Source organism: Phyllostomus hastatus, unplaced genomic scaffold (assembly GCF_019186645.2).
Source record: "Phyllostomus hastatus isolate PE091 unplaced genomic scaffold, TTU_PhHast_1.1 phas_contig_90, whole genome shotgun sequence".
Classification (NCBI taxonomy): Eukaryota; Metazoa; Chordata; class Mammalia; order Chiroptera; family Phyllostomidae; genus Phyllostomus; species Phyllostomus hastatus.
In genome coordinates, this window is record NW_025333984.1 from 13244549 (window position 1) to 13269234 (window position 24686).

The 24686-nt window shown below is 39.0% G+C and overlaps 1 protein-coding gene across 6 annotated transcripts in view; it reads left to right on the forward strand.

Moving 5' to 3' along the window:
* Positions 1-282: 282 nt before the first annotated feature.
* The window catches only part of LAMP2 (lysosomal associated membrane protein 2), a 40466-nt gene continuing 16062 nt past the window's right edge, over positions 283-24686 (forward strand). For 2 of the 6 annotated variants that reach the window (XM_045852161.1, XM_045852164.1), the window contains exons 1-7: positions 283-476; positions 10452-10570; positions 11682-11895; positions 15891-16049; positions 17026-17213; positions 17875-17997; positions 22256-22322. In XM_045852161.1, the coding sequence (XP_045708117.1) occupies positions 413-476; positions 10452-10570; positions 11682-11895; positions 15891-16049; positions 17026-17213; positions 17875-17997; positions 22256-22322 (934 nt within the window). In that variant the 5' untranslated portion in view covers positions 283-412. The remainder of the gene's footprint in view (positions 477-10451; positions 10571-11681; positions 11896-15890; positions 16050-17025; positions 17214-17874; positions 17998-22255; positions 22323-24686) is intronic. The other 4 variants (XM_045852165.1, XM_045852166.1, XM_045852162.1 and 1 more) reach the window with 3 other exon arrangements.

Sequence of the window (24686 nt, forward strand, 5' to 3'; positions counted from 1 at the left end):
TGTGATGCCTAGCAACAGTTTCTGCTCCATTAAAACTATTCTCTTCTTCCTCAAGGAGTCTGAACTGAAATAATCTCTACCGCAGACGTCCCCCAAAAGTTCATCCTCTCTTTCAACTCAGATAAGGCCGTCCGCGCTTATCTGTTAATAACGTAAGGGCGATCGAGAACCAAAAAGCCAGGGCGTGGTCGCCCCGCCTACCCGCCCCTACATCACTACCCCCTCGCTGCTTTTAAGCACGGAGATTGGCTGAAGACAAGAAAGAGCCCCGCCCCTAGTCTTATGACCCGCTGAAGCTCTCAGTCCCGGCTTTTGCAGCGCTGTGGTCGGTGGTCAGCGACTGTCTTCCTCTCCTTTCCCCCGAGCCTTTTCCGTGGTGGTGTTCTCTTGTCGCCTCCTGCTCTGCAGAGTCATGGTGTGCTTCCGCCTCTCCCTGGTACCCGGCTCGGGGCTTGTTCTGCTCTGCCTCGTCCTGGGTGAGTTGTTGGGCCCTCCTGCTTAGTCCCTCCGCCTGGGCCCGGGGCGCCCAGTTCAAAGGCCACAACTGGCAGGACTGGTCCCACGGGGAAGGGGTTGAGAGGCTGAACTGACACTGGGTGGCAGCGCTTGCCCCATGTGGCAAGCAATGATCTAGAGAAAACCTGACCGAGGGATGGAGGGGGAAGAAGGGCCAGTGAGAGTAAGAAGGGGCAAGTAAGGGGGGTGGGGGACTGGACGCCAGGGGAGTAAGTAGGGAAGAGCGAAGAGTGGAGCGGATCCGGGTAGGAAGAGTCCTTTGGGGAAGATACTAAGGACTGAGTCTAGGAGGGCCGTACGTGCTGATTCTGGGGTGGCAGGGACAGTTAGGAAAGTCCTGGTTTCCTAGGATCAGGGAAGACTTTTAAAGAGGGTGGGAAAGTATGGGGTAAGAGAGAAAATTGGAGAAGGAAAAGACTGCCTGCGTGAAGAACTTGGGGGAAGGAAGCAGGTATGGTAGTAGACTTTGAGGGGCAGTGAGAGGGTTGGGGGCTTTTGTGGATAGGAATTGGAGGCTGTGGAGGAAGGGTGATAATAGACATGAGAATGCTGGACTTGAGTTCGATAGTTGGAATTTTGAAGGGGAAGGGACCTAGAGTGCCTGGACCATTTCCAAGCAAGAAAACTCTGGAGAGTAAAGGGGTGGGAACTTCAGTGGGGAGTGAATATGTGACTTAGAGGCGTTGAAGATGTCAGTTTTCTACCAGTTTTGCTACTTCTCCCAGCCAAAAGAATCCCCGGATGTTTCAGTTGGGAGGACCTCCCAGATGAGAGGTTCGGGGGATGCATCTGAGTCTTGTATGCCTCTTTGCCTTCAGAAGTTTTTCTTCTTCTTCCTTGTTATACAGCTGGCCTATTACCTGATTTTCAGAGGGGGAGGGTAGGTAACTTCCTAAGGATTGGGTTGTTAACCATGTCCTCAGGATGGCTGGGTGAAATATTGGCTGATTGTGCTTTGACGCCCCCTCCAGTTTAATGCCTGAAAGGTGAACTTTGACTAGAATGTCTATTCCTGACCTGATCCATCCTGTTTGTTGCTACCCAATAGCTCTTACTATTTGTGACTTAATTTTAAAAAAATTGAAGGAACAGACCAGATGGGAGTGGAGAGGAAATAGATATATTAGGTACCTGAGAAGACAGTGAGAGGTACACATCTTATAAGTCACATTTCAGTAGAATAAAATCAACCCACTAGAACAGTAGATTCTCAGTTAGGGGATATTTGGCAGTATCTGGAGACATTTTTGGTTGTCACCACTAGGATTGCTTTTAAAATCTAATGTGTAGATACTTCTGTATCCTACAACGCACAGGACAGCCCCCCACCCCCGACAAAAAAGAACTATCTTATCTCAGAATGGCAAAAGTGACAAAGCTGATAAATCATCCTACAGAGCCATAACATAGAAGGATTTTTGATGGTCTAATCTAGTTATTCTCAAGGATCTTTGCTGAGTGAGTCTGTCAGATCAAAACTATTTCCAGAAAAATAATAAAATTATTTGTCTTTTTCATTCTAATTCTCTCGCCAGTGTACAATGGAGTTTTCCAGAAGCTACATAATGAGTAATGGCATCACCTTGGTGGTTCTGATGTGTTTTATTCACTTCTCAGTTTTAACTTCTATGGCAAATACCAATAGATACAATTGTCATAAGCTAAAGCTCTTTGAGGTTCTCATGGATGAGAGAGTAAAGGGGGTCTTGACACAAATGTTTGTGAATCCCTGATCTGTCCTCACATTGCAGGAAACTCTTCTGTAGCTCTTCTGAAAGGGGACTGTGAAGGCTTTGCTTAAGCACAATTCAAAGCTTTTATGCTACTGAGGGGTGAGAGACCCTAAGAGAGGATTGTTTACCAGAAAAGCACCTTATCAGTGACTAGAACACATCTGACCAAGGCATCTGTTAACCAGTAATTAATTCACTGCCAGTTCAATCTGCACAGACACAACACTGTTATTGTTTAGAGAAAGTAAAAAAAAAATAGTTGTCCTACTTGTTGGTTTTCATGTCATTAATTTTGTTGTTTTTGATGAAAGCTTTTTTTGTTTTGTTTTTACAAAAGCCATGCTTGCTCATTGCAGAAAATAAACGGGCAAAAAGAAACATAAAAGAACCCATCAGCTCATCTGCTAGTTTGCCATTTATTGATTGGGACTAACTAGAATCATCCTTTTTGGAAGATTTCCAAGATTGATTCCCTCCACTTCCAAGATCACAACAGGATTTGGAGGAGTGAAAAATAATAATGTACCCAGATCAGATTTTTTTCAAAGGTACCAGGATGAAATAGGAACCATTTCTTCTATATAGCTGCCTTTTCTAACAGCTGTTGGTTCAGTGTGTACTTACTCCTTCCATGTGGTTTTGCCTCTTGAAAATTTAGCAGGTCTTCAGTTGCGTGTTAAATTTTGCATGTTGCTTTTAAGTATCAAAATGGCTACCAAGAATAGGTTTTTGAAAACTCAATAAGTATTTGTAAAGTAGCTGTTATGGATCTCATGCTGTTCCTGAGTACTACAGAGGGTACCCTTGAAGGATGATCTCTTCCAAATTTACAGTCCCATTAGTATTACCATTTGAGCTATGCCACTTTGTGATTTTCTAACTCTACCCCAGCTTCACCAGTAAGTTTGCTTTTTAAAAACAGCTGCTTTCGTGTAAATATAGAAAATAATTCTCTGAATCTATGTATTGGTCTTTTTCAGAGAAATTAAATTTTGCTGATACTTATTTCAATTGTAACTGACTAGAGAACTTTTTGGAGAAGAGCCATATACAGGCATTATAAAGAGAATGCTAAATGAATGTCGTTTCCTAGCATCATTGCCTAACTGTGTTCCTTTTCTGTGACATCAGAGATTTCAGAATTCTGTGGTTATTGATTCTTATAACTAGTGACTTCTGGTTTTTATAGGATTAAGGCTTTGCTGGAAGTGAAAAACCTCATAGAAATATCCTGAGTGTGTGGTTCACTGATTGGAGCCTATCCTTCCCACAAATGTTTATTAAATGCCTATTGTGTACCAGCCACCGCACTAGGTGAAAGGGATAGATAGAACAATGGGAACAACAAATGAGGGCTCTGCTCTCAGGAAGCTTGCATTTTAGCAGTAGAAGACAGCTCAGCAGGTAAATAATAGAATTTCAGATAGTGGTAGGTGATGTGAAGAAATGCAGCAGGTAATGTGGAAGAGGAATGAGCAGGTGATAGGAGTGGGTGATGGGATCAGAAGGCCTTCCATTTTTGTGTGGCATTTCTGTTGGAAGGAGGCCAGCCAGGTGAGCATCTGGGGGAATAGGAGTAAATCTTGACTTTCCCGAATTCTTAGGTTATTACACTAGCCTATTTCCTACTCTTTTTTTCCTAACAGTACCAGTCAGGTCTCCCCTATGGTATTGGTTCCTGAGAGTGGAGACTATCTTGTGTACTTTTACTTCCCCATGCCTACCTAGCACAGGGCTGGGTACATATTTAACCCTCTGCAAATTTTTGTTGAGGGTATTCATTGGTGGGCACTGGGTATATGATGGTGAACCACACCTGCTTAGTCTTCTTACTCTTTTTGAATCTTAAATTATGTTTTGCAAGAAGTTTGTGTGTGTGTGTGTGTGTGTGTGTGTCTTCATATTAAGAACTTCAAAATCAGTGCTAAGTAGTGCAGATAATTATAAACCAAGTTACTGAGGTATAAACTAATATAATAATGCTAGTATCTTACTTATAACCCTTCAGATATACCTACATAGTAGTGAAAGTTAACATGAAGAACAAGGAAGTCTTTGGTTCTCACAGAGAACCAACCCGTCTCCTTTTGGAGGTGATTTAAAAGGGAATGAAAGCATTGTGATTTTTCTGTAGCTGTACCACATTTGGTTAAACTGATAACTTTGATTTCATGGTTCTGCTAAATTTATTATAACTGTAATAGAGCTACTTGAAAGGACAGGCTTATTATTTGTCCATTATTCATTGGTTATCACATCTGATAGGATTATAGATATTCAAATATTTCCCAAGAATGCAGTTTTCTTCCTTAATATTCTTGGGTGGAATTTGTGATCAAGGATTATTTCACAGTACTGCACCTGACTTAAGTGATCTATTGGTGCAGGAAGGCTGCTCTTCCGCATGTAGTGACAAAAGCATTCTGATCATGATTTCATATTACAGTGATCAGAGATCTCCAATCCAAAAACACACTTTTTAAGAACTTGCTGGTATCCTGCTTTGTGTTGTAAGACTGTTCTGAAAGTCTGCCAAATACCACTCAGCAACAAACCATTAGTTGAATAGTGTTGAATCTTACTTCCTTACCCACTCCCTGACCTTAAAAAAATTAAATTATTTTTTAGTTTGAAATCATTATTTTCTTTTTTAAGAGATTTACCAGAAATCAAGAGTATCAGCAACTGAATGTGATGATTGTACCTATTGTTAGGAGTTGTGAGGAATTATATGTAAATGAGGAACTGTTGATCTGACTTAACAAACCTATGAATGGAAAAGAAAGAGTAAATAGATAGTATATGCCTATGTCCTGTTCTTTTCTAAGACGCTTTGCTCAACATCATTCTGAATTGATAACTATGAGGACAAGAATTCATAAATTAATATGATGAAATAAACATATACCTAAAAGTTGGGAAGGATCCTTTTAGGTGCTGTGTTTACTAGAAGGGAAACTTGTAAGCTAGAACCTCTAGCTTGCTTGGCAAAGTTCTCTTAGCTCTGAAGGGTTTACATGCTTTTGAAGAACTTATTAGAGAAATACACACACTACAATTCTTCACAAGGTTAACTTGCCCAGAGTCTCTCAGCCAGTAAATTGGATGGCCTAATTTGAATTCTAGCTCTTCAACTCCAGGGATGGGGCTCTTAATCACCTCATAATATTACCACTTAGATCATTGTTTGGTTTTTGTTTTGCTTTATCATCGGTATTATGTTCCCACCCACCCCATCTTGTTTACAAATGTGTGTTTTTCAGCTGCATTGGGTCAAACAGACTTGTAAAAACCTAGGCATTTTTGTAGTATCTTATGGTTCAGGAAATAAGTTCTGAGCTCTAAAAGAACCTAGAAATGATCTCTTTGGAAACAAAATTGAGAGAATATTTGAATTTGAGAAAGTCGATTTTGAGGATTGCCTTTATCTTTTGTTTGGAGAATAAACTCTCAGCTCTATAATTACACACTGTAGGATATATTCAGCTGTGGTTTTTTAATGGCATAAAGACTTTAAACAAAAATGGTTTGGTTCTAAAATTAAACACAGAAATAAGGATGGAAATGGCTTGCTGGAGATTTTTTACCAAAGTGTAAATGTTTCAACTATAAACTTGCCTTATGAGAAAAGCATTATTCCTAGATTGGAATCCATGTCAGAATTTGTTCAGAAAACTGACATGGGGGGTTGAAGGAGTATCCAGAAGACTGATAAGTCGGGTTCATGATTTGGAAGAACTAAAAGACTGGCCTTCCTGTAATTAGATAAAGCTGTATTTCATTCAGGTCCTTATTGCAGGGTATTTTTACCTCGATATAATCAATCAATATTTATTGAGAATCTAATATGTGTTCAGCACTACTAGGAATGATAGTAGATAGAGTAGAGGTAATAGACATAATTTTCCCCACCATGACACCCATGATGGATGACATTCATATAAAAGACAAACTCCTAGGGGCTGTGGCATGGATAAGATCATCTGTTTAACGGGGCATATTGGAATTCAAACAAGTTGCAGAGACAGCATCAAAAGGGAATCTTGAATCCATGCATATCATTCATTCACAGACTTTGGTATTTTTTTTTATTAGGTAACAAATTACTTGTTGCATGCTATAATTTACCATGGCTCATCAGTCTGTTGCAAAGTGACAGCTGAAAACTGTTTTGGAGCTTATGACAATAGGGAACACAGGGCTTGCAGGCATAAAATAACTGAATAATTCAGGATAGGATGAGATGTACTGAAATGTTGGGATATGCACTATGACTGCCCCTCCAGGGCTTTTATAATCAAGGAAATCTTTGTGCAGAAAATGGCTGAAAAATGGATAGTATATCAGTCCAGGTTCTTAACTGTAGGCAAGAGAAATAAAATCTGGTTGCTCTTTAAGCAGAAAGGAATTTATTAAAAAGATATTGGGGAACATGCATATGCTTTGACCCCACAATTTCATTCTTATATATATACCCAACAGACACACATACACATGGGTTCACCGATGTGTCCCTTTATAATAGAACCAAACTAGAAACTATCCAAATGCCCATCAACAGTAGCATAGATGAGTAGTGGAGTAGTCATCCAGTGATAGAAAGCTATACATACAGAGTGAGAATGGACAAACTGTAGTTAACACATGAGGTGAATCTCATAAACATTATTAATGAATGCAAAAAGAGAGCATAGTAAGTGATTCCGTTTATATCAAGTGGAAAATGAGGCAAAACTCACCTATCCTGTTAGAAGTCAAGATAATGGATACCCTTGGGAGGGAAATGGTAATGGGAATACTTGGAATGTTGTTTCCTGTCACAAGTGGGTTCAGTTTGTGAAAAATCTTTGAGTTGTATATTTAATATTATGTATACTTTTCCCTCCCATATGTTATGCTGTGCATTTTTCCATATGCATGTTGCACGTTAATAAAATTGTCCTTTAGAAAATGTGCATATTAGGTAGTGCAGAATTACTGGAGTTCCTGGCTATATATCCCAGTGTCTGGTTTAATATCCCAAATCATGTTCCTGAGCAGCATTTCCACTGCCAATCAGTGAACTGCAGCTTGCACCACTGGCCACGGCCACTGGTGCAGCGAACCAGCTCTGTTTGCTTTGTTCCCTGGGAGCTTGATCCTGATATAGCTACTTCCACCTGGGGGTAATAGTTACATTCCTGGCTCCATTCCCCAGCTCTCCTATTCAAAATCTGGTGTGGATGCCTTTGTTAGGTAGAGCCTAGCACAAGATCTCATCCTTGCTGCAAGGGAGGAAAGCAAATATCTGACATTTTTAGCTTTTAAACTATGCAGCATTATCTGCCAGAAATTGTTTTTAAAAACAAGTAGTGGAGTGGGTGTTTCAGAGGAAATCCTTCTGAGGTTAACATTTACGTCAGTAGAAGAGAGTCAATTTCAAATGTTAGGTACAATGTCAAGGGTAGAGGTTGACTCTAAGGTGGCAAGTGGGTCCAGTAGAACAAGTTTAACCAGATCAAAGGGTGTGTTCTGGGAAAATGGTTGGAGAAAAGTTGAAGGGATAGGGTGGGAAAAAATATGGATTACTTTGAAAGCCAGGCAGAGGAATTCAAATTTAATATGGGAGTTTTGGAGCCAGTAGAAGTTTGTGAACAAGAAAGTGTCCGAGAGGAAGAGGTATTCAAGGACCATTAATCTGGAAGCACTTTTAGGAGATGTCTAGTAATTTAGGGGTTGGGTGCTGGATTGGGAGTAGAAATAAAAGATGAAGATAGAGGGAAAAAAATCAATAGGACTTAATGAAGAAAGGGAAGTAGAAAGTAATTCTCATACTTTTGAGCCTGAGTTGGAGAGGCTGGGAAGGGGAGTGGTTTGGAGGAAGTGGAAGTGTTAAGCTTAGTTTTGGAATTTGAGTTTGGAAGTTTAGTTTTGAATAGTTTGAGGTAGTAGGTCTTTGAGTAAAAGCAGCCCCTGTGTAGTTGGAGATACGGACCCAACAGTGAAGTAAAGTCTGTGGAAGGAATAGCTCTCACAGGGAGAGAGAATGTGAATTGCCTGGAACAAATATGCCAGAGCCTTCAGGGGTGTTGTCAGATCTCAGCTCTAATGTAGTGGCAAATTTAATGTAGTGGAAAATTTGGACCGCAATCTGTACCTTCTGCTTCGTAAAGCTTCACCTCGGCCCCCCTTGTACTATCATTATTTTATGCTCTTTCTATTACTGTAACATCCTTGAAAAGCAAATGATTAATCCATATGAGGCTTCTCTTGGTAATTCCTAATAGTTTTGAATGCTTTGAATACAGGGAGACTATGTTAAAGCTAGGGACTTTAAACAAGACTGAAAGAGACAGCATATAAGAAGCAGGCCTCCAGTTCATTAGAAAAATTATGACCTGGAGTTCTCAGCCCCACTACCAGGTAGGCTTGGGTCAGTGATGACAGCTCCATTCCATATTGTACTTAGAAAAGAATGGCTGTAAAACCTACTTAGGCCTCGCAAGGCCTTTTCAAGCCTTAGCCTGTACTTTCAGGCACTGTCAGTAACCGCAAGGTTTAGCATAATATACAGGCTTGGCAAGGCAGCCCAGACTCTCTGAAGCCTGACGACAGGCTTTTGTGTGTTGCTGAGGCACGCCTTCTTAGTATTCCTCTTAGGACTTTATTCTCTGTTGTCTATAGCATGTCCCTGCTTGTAGATGATGCTGATTTGCTCAGATATCATTAAAGGATCTGCAGCTATCTTAACAGGAAAAACAGCTCATTTCTTGGGTAATGTGTGAGACACTGAAGAAAATCCTTAGATAGTTGCCCATCATTGACACTGCTGGGATGATTGCCAGCATATAGTACCTTGAGTTCTCTGGCTCTCCAGTGTAATAAGGTAATGTCCTTCCTGTGTTTACCCTAGTGTAGCTCTGAGTCGGGTTAGTGGAAAAGCCTCAAGGCTTTTCTGTCTCTGTATGGTTTTCTCTGCCTCATAAAGAGGTAACAGTTTGAGAATGTAGGAAGTGACTTTGAGTCCATGTCAAAGGATCCATCAGCCTTTCTAATCAATTGGATTTTTTTAATTTCTTATTTTTTCATTTTATTGTTGTTCAAGTATAGTTATCTGCTCCCCCCCATCACTCCCCTCCTAACCCAGCCATCCCCACCTCCCTCCCCTGATTCCACCCCCTTTGGTTTTGTCCATGTGTCCTTTATAGTTGTTACTGAAAACCCTTCCCTCCATTATCCCCTCTCATCCTCCCCTCTAGTTACTGTCAGATTGTTTTTAATTTCAGTGTCTCTGGTTCTATTTTGCTTGCTTGTTTTTTTTATTGATTAGGTTCCACTTATAGGTAAGAGCATATGGTATTTGTCTTTCACCACCTGGCTTATTTCACTTAGCGTAATGCTTTCTGGTTCCATCCATGCTGTCACAAAGGGTAGGAGCTCCTTCTTTCTGCTGTGGAGTATTCCACGGTGTAAATGTACCATAGTCTTTTGATCCATTCATTTACTGATGGGCACTTAGGTTGCTTCTAGCACTTGGCTATTGTAAATTGTGCTGCTATGAACTGATCAATTGGATTTTAAAGTGAAAACAAGTGATGAACCAATATTTCATCTATAAAAATTATGGGTGGAATAACTTTTGCAACTCTGCTCCTTTGCTCACATGGTACACATACTGTGAAATCCCACCTCTTCACATCAAAAGAAAGTAGTTTGCAAAGACATCTGTGTGTCATACTTCACGTAGTTTGTGACAGGCTTTAAGGCAGAAAGACCACAGAACATGAGCTCTGTCTTTAATTTTTGCAGAGAAGGTTCCATGAGCTGGTTTGAGAGAAACAGGAGTTTAACAAGACCCTTCCCAAGCGTCTCCTTACCTCATTTACCTTAAAGGACAAAAATCTGAACAGACAAACTATAATAGCCTACAACAAAACTAGTGAGGCACAGATGAGTGTGGGAATTACTATTAGGATGCAAAAGGGAAATGTCACCAGTCTGTGCCATTACCTAAGGTTGAGTAACCACTCTCAAGGGAAGAAGTAATGCTAACTTTATCAATAGCGTTCCACTAAAAATACAAGAAAGAATAATCACCAAGATACCATATCTATTAAAAACATTTGTTTTATTTTAGAGCTGGTTGAACTTCAGTAGTGGGTAAGGCTTGTTTTATATATGTTTTTGTAGTACAATTTTAAAATCTTATTCTTTTTTATCTAGGAGCTGTCTCATCTTATGCATTAGAACTTAATTTGATGAATGCAGAAAACGCTACTTGCCTTTATGCAAAATGGCAGATGAATTTCACAATACGCTATGAGACTACAAGCAAAAATTATGTAAGTATTTTTACTTTTCTTTGAATTTTATAGCATGAATTTAATTATACTCTTTTTCTCCTTTACCTACATTTATTCAAGTAAGATTTCATATGTTAACTGACCTAACACTTAAATTTTGTGAGTTTTTTAAACATTGATACTTGATGGTATTCTTAGTGTGGAAAATAATATTTTAATTCATTGGTTCTTTGAAGTGTTTTTTGCATTTGCTTAAGGGCAAATGATCTGAAGACTCTATGGTGTCCTAACTACCTCTGTAATATTTTTAACATGAACTAACATCAAAGCTTGTTCCCTTTTTAATAGCTTGCTATTAAAAATCTCCCTCTTTGGTATTACTTCTCAATCCCTTTGCCTTTTTATTTTCTTTTAGTTAAGGTCCTGCTTGTGTACAACCTGATTTAAAAAAAAAAATCAACAGAAGTTCAGGCCAGTTTTCCTTTTCCTTTTAGACATAGTACATTAATTTGTGCAGAGGATTGGTGTGTAGATGAGGAATCTGAGACTGGTTTTCACAGCAAATCAGACAAAGGGCCACCTAGCCATGGAGGATGTGTGATGTAAACTGAGTGGTACATCCTGCGGGACTGCTTGGTGCTCATTACTGCCTGTGTGTTCCTTACCCCCAAACTTCTTTTCAGCTCCATCTCTCTTATTTATGTCTGTATGTACTTAATTATTTATTTATATTACTATTAAATTTATTGAGGTAACATTGTCTAATAACATAAGTTTCAAGTGCACAAAATTATAATACAACATCTGTATATTGCATTGTGTGCTCACTACCCAAAGTGTAGTTTCCTTCCATCACCATATATCTGGCCCCCTTTGCCCTCCTCCATACCATTCTGTTGTCTGTATCTATGAGCTTATTTTTGTTTTGTTAGTTACATTTTATTTTATCTTCCATACATGAGAGAAATTTTATGGTTTTTGTCGTTTTCCACCTGACTTATTTCACTTAGCATAACACTTTCAAGATTCATCCATGTTGTTGCAAATGGCAGTATTTCATCTATTTTATGGCTGTGTAGTATTCCATTGTATATATGTACCACATCTTCTTTATCCAGTCATCCACCAATCAAACTTCTTTTTCTTTTAGAAAACCGTGACCATTTCAGACTTTGTCAATGCAACATACAATGGAAGCTTCTGTGGGGATGGTCAGAATGGTCCCAGAATTGAGGTGCAATTTGGATCTGGTTTCTCCTGGACTGTGAATTTCACAAAGCAGGTGTCTACTTATTCAATTGAAAATATCTCATTTTCCTATGACACAAGAGATAACACAACATTTCCTGATGCTAAAGAGAAAGGTAACCTTAATACTTGGATTTGTATTATATTCTCTTGCTGTTTATTAGTAAAGAATGTGAATAACTTAAAAATCATCCTTATGCATGTCTGTCTTCCGAGCTAGAATGGAAACTTTATGTTTTTTATCCTCTTCACCTCCATGTACAGCACATTGTTCAACACAGCCGTGATATTTGCTGTACTTTGTACCATATAGTACCCTAACTGTATTACCAGCAGCATCTCATTAATCCTTCCAGTAAACCTGAGAAGTAGATATTATCCCAACTGTACAGGTAAAAAAATGAGGCTTGATTAGATTAAATAATTTTCCCAAAGGTCACACAAGCTATTATTAAGTGGATGAGCTGGTGTTTGAACCAAAATCTGTGCGCTGCAGAGTTCACACACTTAACTATTAGTGTTTCTGTCATTCTATAATGGTCACTCAGCAAATGTTGCATCGATGAGTAAATCCTTTACTAATATGTATTAAATGTGTACAAGTTCAGTAACCTGAAACCAGCAGAAATGCTTCATCTTCAAATCTTTTTACCATTTAGATAGGATTTTGACTGAAAGGTAAATGACGATTAATTAAATGTAAAATGAGTAGAGTCAACATTTGCTGCTATTTTGAGACAATTTCAGGTCAAAATGAACTTCGGAAAAAGCATTGGCAATTAGGTCCCTCATAACTACTAGAACTGAAATGTGTATTGAAATATTTTGAAGGCATGGGTAGTGGAGATTTCCATTGTGTTAGGGATATAATTCTCTCCTTTCTTCTCCCTCTGTTGAGATTACAGTTAACATGGTGTTTTTAGTTGCTTAGCAGTTCTCACCGATAATATTTCATTCTGACCCCAGAAACAGGTACACATGCTTCAGTTGCCTAGACCTGGGGATAAATGATTCATTTGGATATATGGATATCAAAAGATCATATTTTAAAGACCCAGAAGTGAATGTGCTTATAGAAAATGGGAGGTATCACACACTGAGACTTGGAAATCAAATCCTAGTTTTCTTTCTACTAATCTCTTAATTTGAAAGGATAACTACAGCAAGTTTGTTGTGGAATATCTTACATATTTTAGCTTTGTGCCCTACATTGTCTTTCAGAACTAGTATAAGGCTTGCTCCTCATTTTCAAGGAGCTTAAAAACTAGTTGGAGAGACAAAGTGAAATTGTTTTTTCAAGTGATATGGAAAAATTGGAAAGCATTGAGATCCATGTGAATTTGTTGTTGTTGCTTGTGCTTGGCGGGTGGAGGGCACATAAATGTTTTCTGACAATGTCAGAGCTCTAGACTCTCTCAAAATACAGAGTGCACTTTGCAGTTGATACATAGTCTTAAACCCATCTGTGCAGTGCAGGCCTGTGGCTAAGAGAGTGGATTTAAAGTGTTCTCACAAGGGGTCCTGATTCAGAAACAGCACAGAGGCCCTGGCTGGGTATCTCAGTTGATTAGAGCATTGTCCCAATACTCTAAGGTCGTGGATTTGATCTCTGGTCAGGGCACATACAAAAATCAACCAATGAATGCCTCAATGAATGGAACAACAAATCCATATCATCCATCTCTCCCTCCCTCCCTCCCTCCCTCTCTCTCTCTCTCTCTCTCTCTCTCTCTCTCTCTCTCTCATACTCACTCACTTTCACTCTCTCTCTCTCTCTCAAAAAAAATTTTAAAGTACATAGAGAAAGAACTCATTTTGTGTTGGAGAAGTGAAAAGTAAGGCCTGAGCTGAAACTCTTGTAATGTAGAATTTGAATAAGCAGAGAACTTTGAGCAGGGTATTTCCAGTAGGGGGAAGCACAGCATGTGCAGTATTAATTGGAGAGTCCCCTGTTAAAATAGAGGCCGTGCGTATAGCAGAAACAAAATCAAGTTGGCTAGGTGGCAGTGAGTCTAACTTATAGGCGGCCTTGGAAGCCAAGGAAAGGCATTTCGCTTGATGGGGTAGGCACTGGGGAACCATTTAAAGTTTTTAAACAGGAGAATGCTGTATCAAAAGCATAGGCAGTAATTTATAAAGAATGGTCTGTGGGATTAATTTGGAAGTGAGGATACTGCAGGCAGAGAGGCCCACTTAAGAGACTGTTACAATAATTAGGATATGGTGTAATGAGTGCCCGGACTGAGGGGGTAACAGGAAAAGCAGGTGGAGTTTAATATGACACATTTGATGGAAAAACTTTGGACTCGAAAACATTCACACCTATCTCTTCCACTTTTTATTTTAAACAAGGGAGGATCCCAATATTTTTTTCAATCCTCACATGACCATATGTTTATTGATTTCAGAGGGAGGAAGGGAGAGAGAGAAACATTGATTGGTTGCCTCCCATATGTGCCCTGACCTGGCATCAAACCCATAACCTAGGCATGAGCAACCCAGCCAGAGCAGGGAGGATGCTACCTTTTTTTTTTTTTTTTTTACTACTAGCAGCTGTGTAATATTGGAAACCATTTGGAATTTAAAAGGACTTCCTTAAAAGGAATGTTGATGGTTTTTGAAATAACTTAGCAGTTTCTTTTTAGGCATCTGATAATTGAAGTGACTTTGAAACTGCTGTTTTCTTTAATTTTTTTCATGATTAAAATACAGAAAAATACAGAGAATAATATAGCAGGCCCGCATGTATCCATTACTCAGAATTAGTAAATGCCATTGCCTTTCATTTGCCCCATCTCTTTATTTAAAGAACTAAAATCTTACAGACACTTGAGGTTTCCACTGTACCCAGTCTCCAGAGCCATTCCCCACCCCCTGCCTCCTGAGAGAAAAATCACTCTCATAAATTTGGGGTTTAGCTTTCCTGTCTATGTGTTTATACTTGACGAATACATATGTCAACATGTATATTCATAAACAATACATAGTTTTAAAAAAGATAGTTTTATAGTGTGATTCCAATATTTGTACATCTTGCTTTTTCACTCGTTTTTGAGGTCTCTGTATGTACAGTGAGTTCATGAATCTGTTCACCTACGGTAAAGGTGAAAACAGTTTTGGAGAAAAACGTTCAAGTTCATTGATTACAAATTTTTTTTCCTTTGGCCATTAGGGGGTGCCAAGGCAGCAGTAATTGGCTGCCTTGCTACATGATTGAGAGGGTCAGAAGGCAGCTTATATTATGGACCTTGAATAATACCTTCCTCCCTTGCTGCTTCTCAAAAAGAAACTGAGCCATTGTGGTGGATAAGTGTGATCACCGTCTTTTGAAGTTTTACTATAGGAATTATAATAAATACTCTGTATAGAATGGCTGTAACTTACCGCTTTCACATTCTGAAGATTTCATGAAATGAAATAGTCTTTAAATTCTACCCAAGAAGAGGTTCCACAGACTCATGTAGTTGCTGTAATTTACTCTGGGATAGTAGTACAAAAAGAAGGATTCACTATAAAATCCTTGATTGATGCATCTCTCTTCCTTGTTTTGTCACTGTCCTGTTCATGCTGCCTTAGACATATGTTTTCAGTTTGGCCTCTTTGTTCTCTTCCTCCTGCCCCTCACCATCTTAGTTGAGGCATCCCCCTTCTTACTTTTGATCTTAACCATGCCATCAGCCTTCTAACTGGTTTTCCTCTTAAGTGACTTAACATTTCCCTCCTGTGTCTATCCTCTACATTTTGCTATCTCCCTCAAAATAAGTTATGCATGTGCTATTTATATCCAGCTTTAAAAACAAGCTGATCTTCCATTGCTAACAAAATAAAACCCAAGGATCGTGTCCCTCCATCAGATAAGATGCTTCAGGGTGTAACCACCTGCGGCTTGTCTTCCCTTCCTAAACCCCATTATGTCTTTGCTCTTCTGCCCTGTGTTTCAGCTGCAATGAAGAATCAGCCGCAATGAATCTGTTGTTCCTTGAAGATGCCATGCCCTTTGTCACTTCAGGGATGGGGTGGGGCAGGCAGACAGAAGAGAAGTCCAATATATATTTGTATTATCATTTTTCCTTCCTTCTTGAAAACAGCTGTTGTTAATTTTGTTTTGCAGGAGTGTTTACTGTTCATGAATCTGTGGCATTGAAAATCCCATTGGATGACATCTTTAGATGCAATAGTATATTGACCTTAGAAAGGAGTGATGTTGGCCAGCACTATTGGGATGTTCATGTACAAGCTTTTGTCCAAAATAACACAGTGAGCACAAAAGGTGACTACCTAAATTATATATTTCTATACTTGGGTCCTATTTAAGATGAGTATACCAGGTAGCTTTAGTTGAGGTTGTTACCTGCAAATATGCATGTTCTATGACTTGTTCATAGTTTACACCAGACTGTAAAATTTTTATAAATAGCAATTGTTATTCTTATGGAATTTGTAATTTTAAGATTATAATGTACCTGTTGTGGAATGGTATTTTAAAATGCTCTGCCCATAGGGTTTTCAGCTGATCCAACCTACTCTTTGTTTAAACAAATCCTCAAATAGTGTTGTAGTTGATCCTCAGCTCTTTCACTTTTGATGATCAAGACAAAAGCATAGCAATTAGATTTCTGGGTACTAATCTTGAATTTTATTCATGGGATTTGTAACTTGCATGTGACTTTATGGAAATGTAATAATTTCTCACCCACCAGTTCTGGGAAACTACCAACACTTCCTAAAAAGAGGTTCGAAATGCCTATGGTTTGCTGTAGGGGTAACACAAATCAAAGGTTCATTTATGTTTAAATCCTTCCATCATTTCTAAATGTTCTTCTGGTAAACAGTATCCTTATAGTGGTGGTATGTGAAAGAGAAGAGGGCAGGCCTAGGTTGGGGCAAAATGTTTTGAAACTGAAATCTCTTACATTCACATAAGAGGCAGGTGAAGTTCTGTGGGAACAAAGGGACTTAAGGTTCTGAAAAGATGGATGTGCGGCCAGCCATGTGTGGGTAGAATACAAAGCATTTGGAAGTGTCTGGAGCCTGTCTGCTGTGTCCTAACTCTTAGACATTGTCTGCATATGAAACAGCAGTTTTAGAACTCTGCCTCATTTACTTAAAAATACACTATGAAGGTGTTCCCTTCCCTCGTTTCGGACTTTATTGTGAGCAATAGTTTGCTTTTCCCTGGCAACTATTCCCTGGCCTTATGAATTAGGAAAATGTCTTCTTTAGTTTATTCTGTCCTCTGTTTATAGAGTTTCTGTGTGATAAAGATAAAACTTCAACCACTGTGGCACCCATTGTTCCCACCACTTTGCCATCTCCTACTACAACACCTACTCCAAAGGAAAAACCAGAGGTTGGATCCTATTCAGTTAAAAATGGCAGCAACACTTGTCTTCTGGCTAGGATGGGGCTGCAGCTGAACCTAACTCAAGATAAGGTATAGTTGTTTATATCACTGATGATAAAGTATGACTGTTTATTTTCATGGGCACATTCTATTTGCATCTCCTTTCAAACCATATATGCTACATTCAGCTTAAGAGTAGTGTTACTAGAATGATAGCATTTTAAGTGGAAATTTGATGTTGACTCATTGAGTTTTGATGACTTTGGAGTTAGAGGAATCATGAGAGTTACTGTAGGTTGATGTATGGGAACAGTGCTGCTAGCTATCTGTTTCTTCAGCTGTTCGATGGCTTGAATCATACAGATATGCTCAAGTGCCACTTCCAGTTGCAGTGTTCCACTGAGGATACAGAAGGCGTGGCAACAAACAAATCCCATTTCCAGAGTCCCATGACTTAAACAAGCCAGACAAATGGCTCTTATGCTCCATAAAATAAGTGTTTTTGTGTTTGGCTCACTACTAAGGAAGCTTCTCTTTTGTTTTTCTTTCTTTTTTTTTTTTTTTTGAGTCGTCTGACTCATAGCTTGAGGGCCTGTGCCAACTTTGTTTGAATGTTAAGACACCATAAACCCAAGTATCGAGGCAAAAGGATTTTTTTTGTTCCCCACTAAAGTTGGTCTTATTAAAGTGTAAGGGTTTCTTGTTGACATTTATGGTTAATCTCTACCCTTCCCCTCATGTTTCCCTAAAGGTCACTTCAATTATTAACATCATCCCTAATACAACGAACTCCACTGGCAGCTGCCATCCTCAAACTGCTCTACTTAGGCTGAACAGCCGCAACATTAAGTATCTTGACTTTGTCTTTGCTGTGGTGAGTAATAGATTTTTCTAAAATTAGATTCATTCTCTTAGAAACACATCTGATAGTAAAAATAGGTAGGGAGAGAGAGAGAATGTGTTGGGGGGATATTTAGCTCTATTTTCCATTTCAGCACTACTTAATTATAGAGTGGAGTCCATTGATTCCTGTTAATCCCTCAGGGTCACCTCAGTGGTCTATGGGCTGGATTCTTATATTAATGTTCACCAGTTGTGGCTATTCTGCTCTTATGTAGACCTTAGGGTAGGAGCAAGAATTAGCCTACATCAAAAAAAAAAACTTTCTAATCTCTCCATACATGTAAAGTATATATGGACAGGTTAGAAAGTATATTTATTACATATATAAAATATATAAAAGGTAAAGTCATATCTATAATGTAATGATTTTTCTGTTATTAGAAAACTCTTGTCTACTATAATATTTTGTGCTTTTTGGAGGCTATACTGTTTGTAATAGTATCAGTAATAACAGCAAACATTTATTGAATACTTGGTATGTACAAGGCTCTGTATAAGTACTTTGAGTGCATTAATGCCTTAAATCAGGACAGTTTATAATGGCAGCCAGCATTCAGGTTTTTGTTGTTCATGCTTGTATCAAGTGCTGAATCTGAAACAGAGAGTTCCAGGTTAAGCATGCTTTCTCTACTTCTCGCTAGCATAAATGAATCATTGGGAGCCTTTATTTTCACTTTCTCAGAAGGAATTATTATCCCCACATTTTTGAGGTGTGTTTGTGCATGCATATATACACATACGCATATTATAGCAAATGGGAATGGAAAAGAGGGGATAGTTATCAGTGATGGAAAATGTTGAGCCACCAAGAGTTCTCAAACTAATTTATTGTATAAGTGGGTAGAAAACAGTTCTGCTTTCAAATGACATAGTATATCTAAGGGATGTGGAAATAGTCTGAACCCCTGATATAGAAAAAGTTAGGTCTGTTGTTGTTTTGTATCTAAAGTTGGTTTCCTGAGTCTAAAGCCTTTCTCTCCATGGCCTATCTATGCCAAGAATTAAGGATTATATTAGACAATTATATTTTAGAAAGGTTTACAAAAATCTCCCTTTTTCTAACATTCAAATCATTCTTCTGTTAAAGTACGTATATGACCAGTGAATTACTATTAGAACCATCTAGTTATGCCTGTCCTTTCCAATGTAGTAACAGCAGGCCTCTGCAGACACCTTCTTTTAAAGCTATTGCATGGTGATTATATTCTAGTCAATAAGAATGAGGAAACTACTACTGTAGGTTCATTCCCTTTTGAGTGATTGCGTTTGATCATTCTAGCTCTGGTAAGATACTAAAAGGCCCCTGGTTTCTTCTGACTTTCATGTGGAAATATTAGATAATTACGACATTTAATTTGCACAGCAGACTACTTTAAAATGTAATGTAAGATAGTGATATTTTAACCATGCTGTAGGCATTTTGAAAACTCAGGGAACACCTGTAATGTCACCACAATTCAGTGGGATACATCTTACCTTCAACCCTGTCACAAGAGTGCTTCCTAAGCATTTGTTGAATTTGAGTGTGTTATGCGCACAATGCTACTGTAGTATAAAATGTCTGTGTTCCTTTTTTTAGAAGGCCTGTATTCTTAAGGTGACCGCAGTTTGGTGGCAAGGATAAGAAATGGACAAAAAATTACTGTTTTTGTGGGAGGCCTTGAATGCCATGCTGAGGCTTTTGGCCTTGAATCTGTGGTCTGCTGAAGGTGCATACAAAGTGGGATGAGTGCTTGACCAGAGGAAAAGACAAGGTGCTGTGGGAGTGAGTATAGAGGAGAGGGAGCAGTTAATTCTGGCTGGTGGTGGGTCAGGAAGGTTTAATGGAAGAGATGACATTTGAGCTAAAACTTCAAGGATGGGTCAGATTTGTATATTAGGGGAGAAAGTGCAAAAGTACAGGTTATCCGTGGATAAAACAATATGATCAAGACCAGCCAGGAAAATGAGGCACGTAACATGTTTAGTGAAAGATAAATGTGGAAGAGTACTTGGGACAGATTGTGGAGAGCCTTGAATGCCAAGCCGAGACATAGCCTAAGCACAGGGGAGATGTGATAAAGTAGTCAAATATTCCTTTATGCTTTCTTCTGAAATTTCTCAGTCTGTCCTCTTGTTTTCATTCCCCACTGCCTTTCTCCTGATTCCAGCCTGCATTACCTCTTAACCTCGACTGTTCAGCCTCCTTAACTAGTCCCTCTACTTCCTCCCCTCCCTCAATGTTCTGTGTCAGTTTAATCTTCTTGAAGCACAGCCTTTCCTGACAGAAACCTTCAGTGGTTCTATTTTGCCAGCAAGCTAATATCTAAATTCCCTGGCAGGGTAGTTGTAGCCCCTCACTCCACCCCACCACTGTGCAAGGTAACCTGCATATCCAGCTTTGTTTCCTTTGTTCCCTCTTGATGAATCTCATGCTTCCTTCACCCTGTTTCCCCATATATAATCCAGTGAGGTAGGAAAGCATGGTAGTAACCACCACATGGGCTCTGCAGCCAGACTTCCTTGGTTCAAATCCCAGCTCACTGACTACTAACCATATAGCTTCTGGGGAAGTTACTTAACATCTACTCACTTTAATTACCACATCTCAAAATGAGGTGTTGTAATTATTCAATGAGCTTCATATGTCAAGTTTTAAGAACAGTGCTTAGTGTTTAGTAAATCCTCAGATTTCAGTATACTTGTGATTACACTTATCTTCTATCTTTACTCATGTTGTTACCCTCTTCAATATCCTTTTCTGCTTGTTTCTTGATTGAATTCTACCCAATTCAAATGGCCCATCCCTAGGCTTTCATCACTTTTGCTCCTCCCTTAGTTTGAAGTAATTTCTCTCCATTTTAATTTTCATAACGTATCACTTTTTATAACATGGTTATTATACACACACACACACACACACACACACATATATATTTCCAATATATACATTTATTTTTTAAAGATATTTATTTATTTTTAGAGAGAGGGGAAGGGAAGGAGAAAGAGAGGGAGAAAACATCACTGTGTGGCTGCCTCTCACGCGACCCCTATCAGGGACTTAGACCACAACCCAGGCATGTGCCCTGACTGGGAATTGAACCGGCAACCCTTTGGTTTGCCAGTTAGCCACTGAGCCACACCAGCCAGGGCTATAGTATATACATTTATTTAAAGTTAGGTCTGTTAATTTTTTTTTTTATATCTGAACTTGGTTTCTTCGGTCTAAAACCTCTTTTTCTCTATGGAGGATCTATGCTGAATAATTGAGGATTATAGCTTATTATATTTTGGAAAGGTGTACCGAAAAATTCTCCCTTTTTTAACATTCAAGTCATTTTTCTGTTATACTACATACATGACCAGTGAATTAATATGGCATTTCAAGACCCACTGGAACATTCCAAGACCCCCAGGGGATGCCTGAAACCACAGATAGTACCAAACCCTATATAGACTATGTGTTTTCCTATACATACATACTTAAGATAAATTTAATGTATAAGTTGGTCACAGTAAAAGATTAACAACAATAAAGAATAAAATAGAACAATTAGACTAATATACTGTAATACCAGTTATGTGAATGTGATTTCTCTCTCTCACTCTCTCCAAACACCTCGAATTTTCCAGTTAATATTTTTGTACTGTGGTTGACTGCACACAAGCAAAATCATGGAAATGTGGTGGAATGTGAAACTATAGAACACGAAATTGGATAATGGGGGACTACTGTATTTATCTTTCTTGGCAGATTGCAAACGTGGTGGCAGGATTCAAGTCTGGTTCATTTTGCTAGCTCCCTTGAGCACTTCATATGTTACTTTGTACATACTAAGCTCTGACATAATTGGAAAGACAGAGTGCTTCAGAAAAATAATAGCAGTGAAGGAAAGACTGAGCTGGAGAGGCTGAAACGCAGAGAGCTCTAGATAAGAGGCTATTGTGATCCAGGCTAGAGGTGGTGAGGGCTTAGCAAGTGACAGGGGGAATAAAATGGAATGAATTGTTGAGTGTCTGAGAACCACATGACTACACCTCTTGTCAAAGAATGGGAAACAAAATGCAGAGGGAAGGGGTTTCTGTCACATTTTCAGTTCTCTTAGTTACAATTTCTTCTACTGACCAGGTCTAATCCATAGTATTTTTTATCTTTTGGGTAATAGTATTAGATTGTTTTACTTCTATAGATTGTAATTGTACCTGTACACGGTTGTAATGTGTTGATTAACTGCAAACTCTTTTTTAAGCAGAAAAATGAAAACCGATTCTATTTGAAGGAAGTGAACGTCAGCATGTATTTGGTTAATGGATCTGGTAAGCAAATTATTGGCCTTGGGAAAAAGAGTGTGGGTTAAACTGAAGGAAGAGAAACGATGATTGTCTTGTTGCCAAATAGTGTCTTTTTAAAAAAAGATGTTACTTACTTACTTATTTATTTTTAGACAAGGGAAGGGAAAAAGAGAAGGAAAGAAACATCAATGTGTGGTTACCTCTTGTGCGCCCCATGCTGGGGACCTGGCTGCATCCTAGGCATGTGCCCTGGCTGGGAATCGAACCTGTGAACCTTTGGTTTGCAGGTTGGCACTCAGTCCACTGAGCCATACCAGCCAGGGCCAAATGGTGCCTTTTTTTTTTTTTTAACTTGATGTTATGTGTATTTTTTAAATTTTATTTATTTATTTTTAGAGAGGGAAGGGAGGGAGAGAGAGAAACATCAATGTGTGGTTGCTGGGGGTCATGGCCTGCAACCCAGGCATGTACCCTGACTGGGAATCAAACCTGCAACACTTTGGTTCACAGCCTGAGCTCAATCCACTGAGCTACACCAGCCAGGGCTAATGGTGCCTTTTTTTAATGAGACAGAAGATTTCATGTGAAAATCATACCTTGGTCACAACTTACTTTTTTAATTAATTTTTTAAAGATTTTATTTATTTATTTTTAGAGAGAGGGGAAGAGAGGGAGAGAAATACCAATGTGTGGTTGCCTCTCGTGCACCCCATACTGGAGACCCAGCCCGCAACCTAGGCTTGTGCCCTAGACTGGGAATCGAGCCGGGGACCCTTTGGTTTGCAGGCCTGCCCTCAGTCCACTGAGCCACACCAGCCAGGGCTAATTAATTTATTTTTAATATTTCATGTACAGTTGTCTCTCTTTCCTCCCTACTCCCCCCAACCTGAGACATACCCACCTCCCACCCTCAATCCAACCCCCCTTTGGCTTTGTCCATGTGTCCTTTAAACATGTTCCTTGACAACCCTCCCCCTCCATTATTCCCTTCCACCTTCCCTCTGGTTATTGTCAGTTTGTTCTTAATTCCCACATCTCTGGTTCTATTTTGCTTGCTTGTTTGTTTTGTTGATTAGGTTCCACTTATAGGTGAGATATATGGTATTTGTCTTTCACCACCTGGCTTATTTCACTTAGAATCATGCTCTCCAGATCCATCCATGCTGTTGCAAAGGGTAGGAGCTCCTTCTTGCTTTCTGCTGCATAGTATTCCATTCTGTAAATGTACCACAGTTTTTTTTATCCACTCATTTACTGATGGGCACCTAGGTTGCTTCTAGCACTTGTCTACTATAAATTGGGCTGCTGTGAACATTGGGGTACATAGGTTCTTTTGGATTGGTGTTTCAGGATTCATAGGGTATAGTCCTAGCAGTGGAATGGCTGCATCAAAAGGCAGTACCATTTTTAGTTTCCTGAGGAAATTCCATACTGTTTTCCACAGTGGCTGCACCAGTCTGCATTCCCACCAACAGTGCACTAGGGTTCCCTTTTCTCTACAGCCTCTCCAGCACTTGTTGTTTGTTGATTTGTTTATGATGGTCATTCTGACCAGTGTGAAGTAGTATCTCATTGTGGTTTTAATTTGCATTTCTCTGATGGCTAGTGATGCTGAGCATCCTTTCATATGTCTCTGGACCCTCTGTATGTCCTCCTTGGAGAAGTGTCTGTTCAGGTCCTTTGTCCGTTTTTTAATTGGTTTGTTTGTCTTCCTGGAGTGGAGTTGTGTGAGTTCTTTATATATTTTGGAGATCAGACCCTTGTCTGAGGTATCATTTGCAAATATATTTTCCCATATGGTTGGTTCCCTTTTCATTTTGCTGATGTTTTCTTTAGCCATGGAGAAGCTTTTTATTTTTATGAGGTCCAATTTGTTTATTCTTTCCTTTATGTCCCTTGTTCTTAGGGACATATCAGTGAAAATATTGCTGCTTGGAATATCTGAGATTTTCCTGCCTTTGTTCTCCTAGGACTTTTGTGGTGTCATGACTTATATTTAAGTCTTTTATCCACCTTGAGTATATTTTTGTATATGGTGTAAGGTGGTGCTCGAGTTTCATTATTTTGCATATAGCTGTCCCCATCTCCCAACACCATTTCTTGAAGAGGCTATTTTTACTGCATTTTATGCTTCTTCCCCCTTTGTTGAATATTAATTAACCGTAGAGACTTGGATTTATTTCTAGGCTCTGTATTCTGTTCCATTGATGTCTGTTTGTTCTTATGCCAGTAGCAGAATGTTTTGATTATTGTGGCCTTGTAATATAGTTTGATATCAGGTATTGTGATCCCTCCTGTTTTATTCTTCTTTCTCAAAATTGTTTCAGCTATTTGGGGTCATTTATGGTTGCATATAAATTTTTGAAATGTTTGTTCTATATCTGTGAA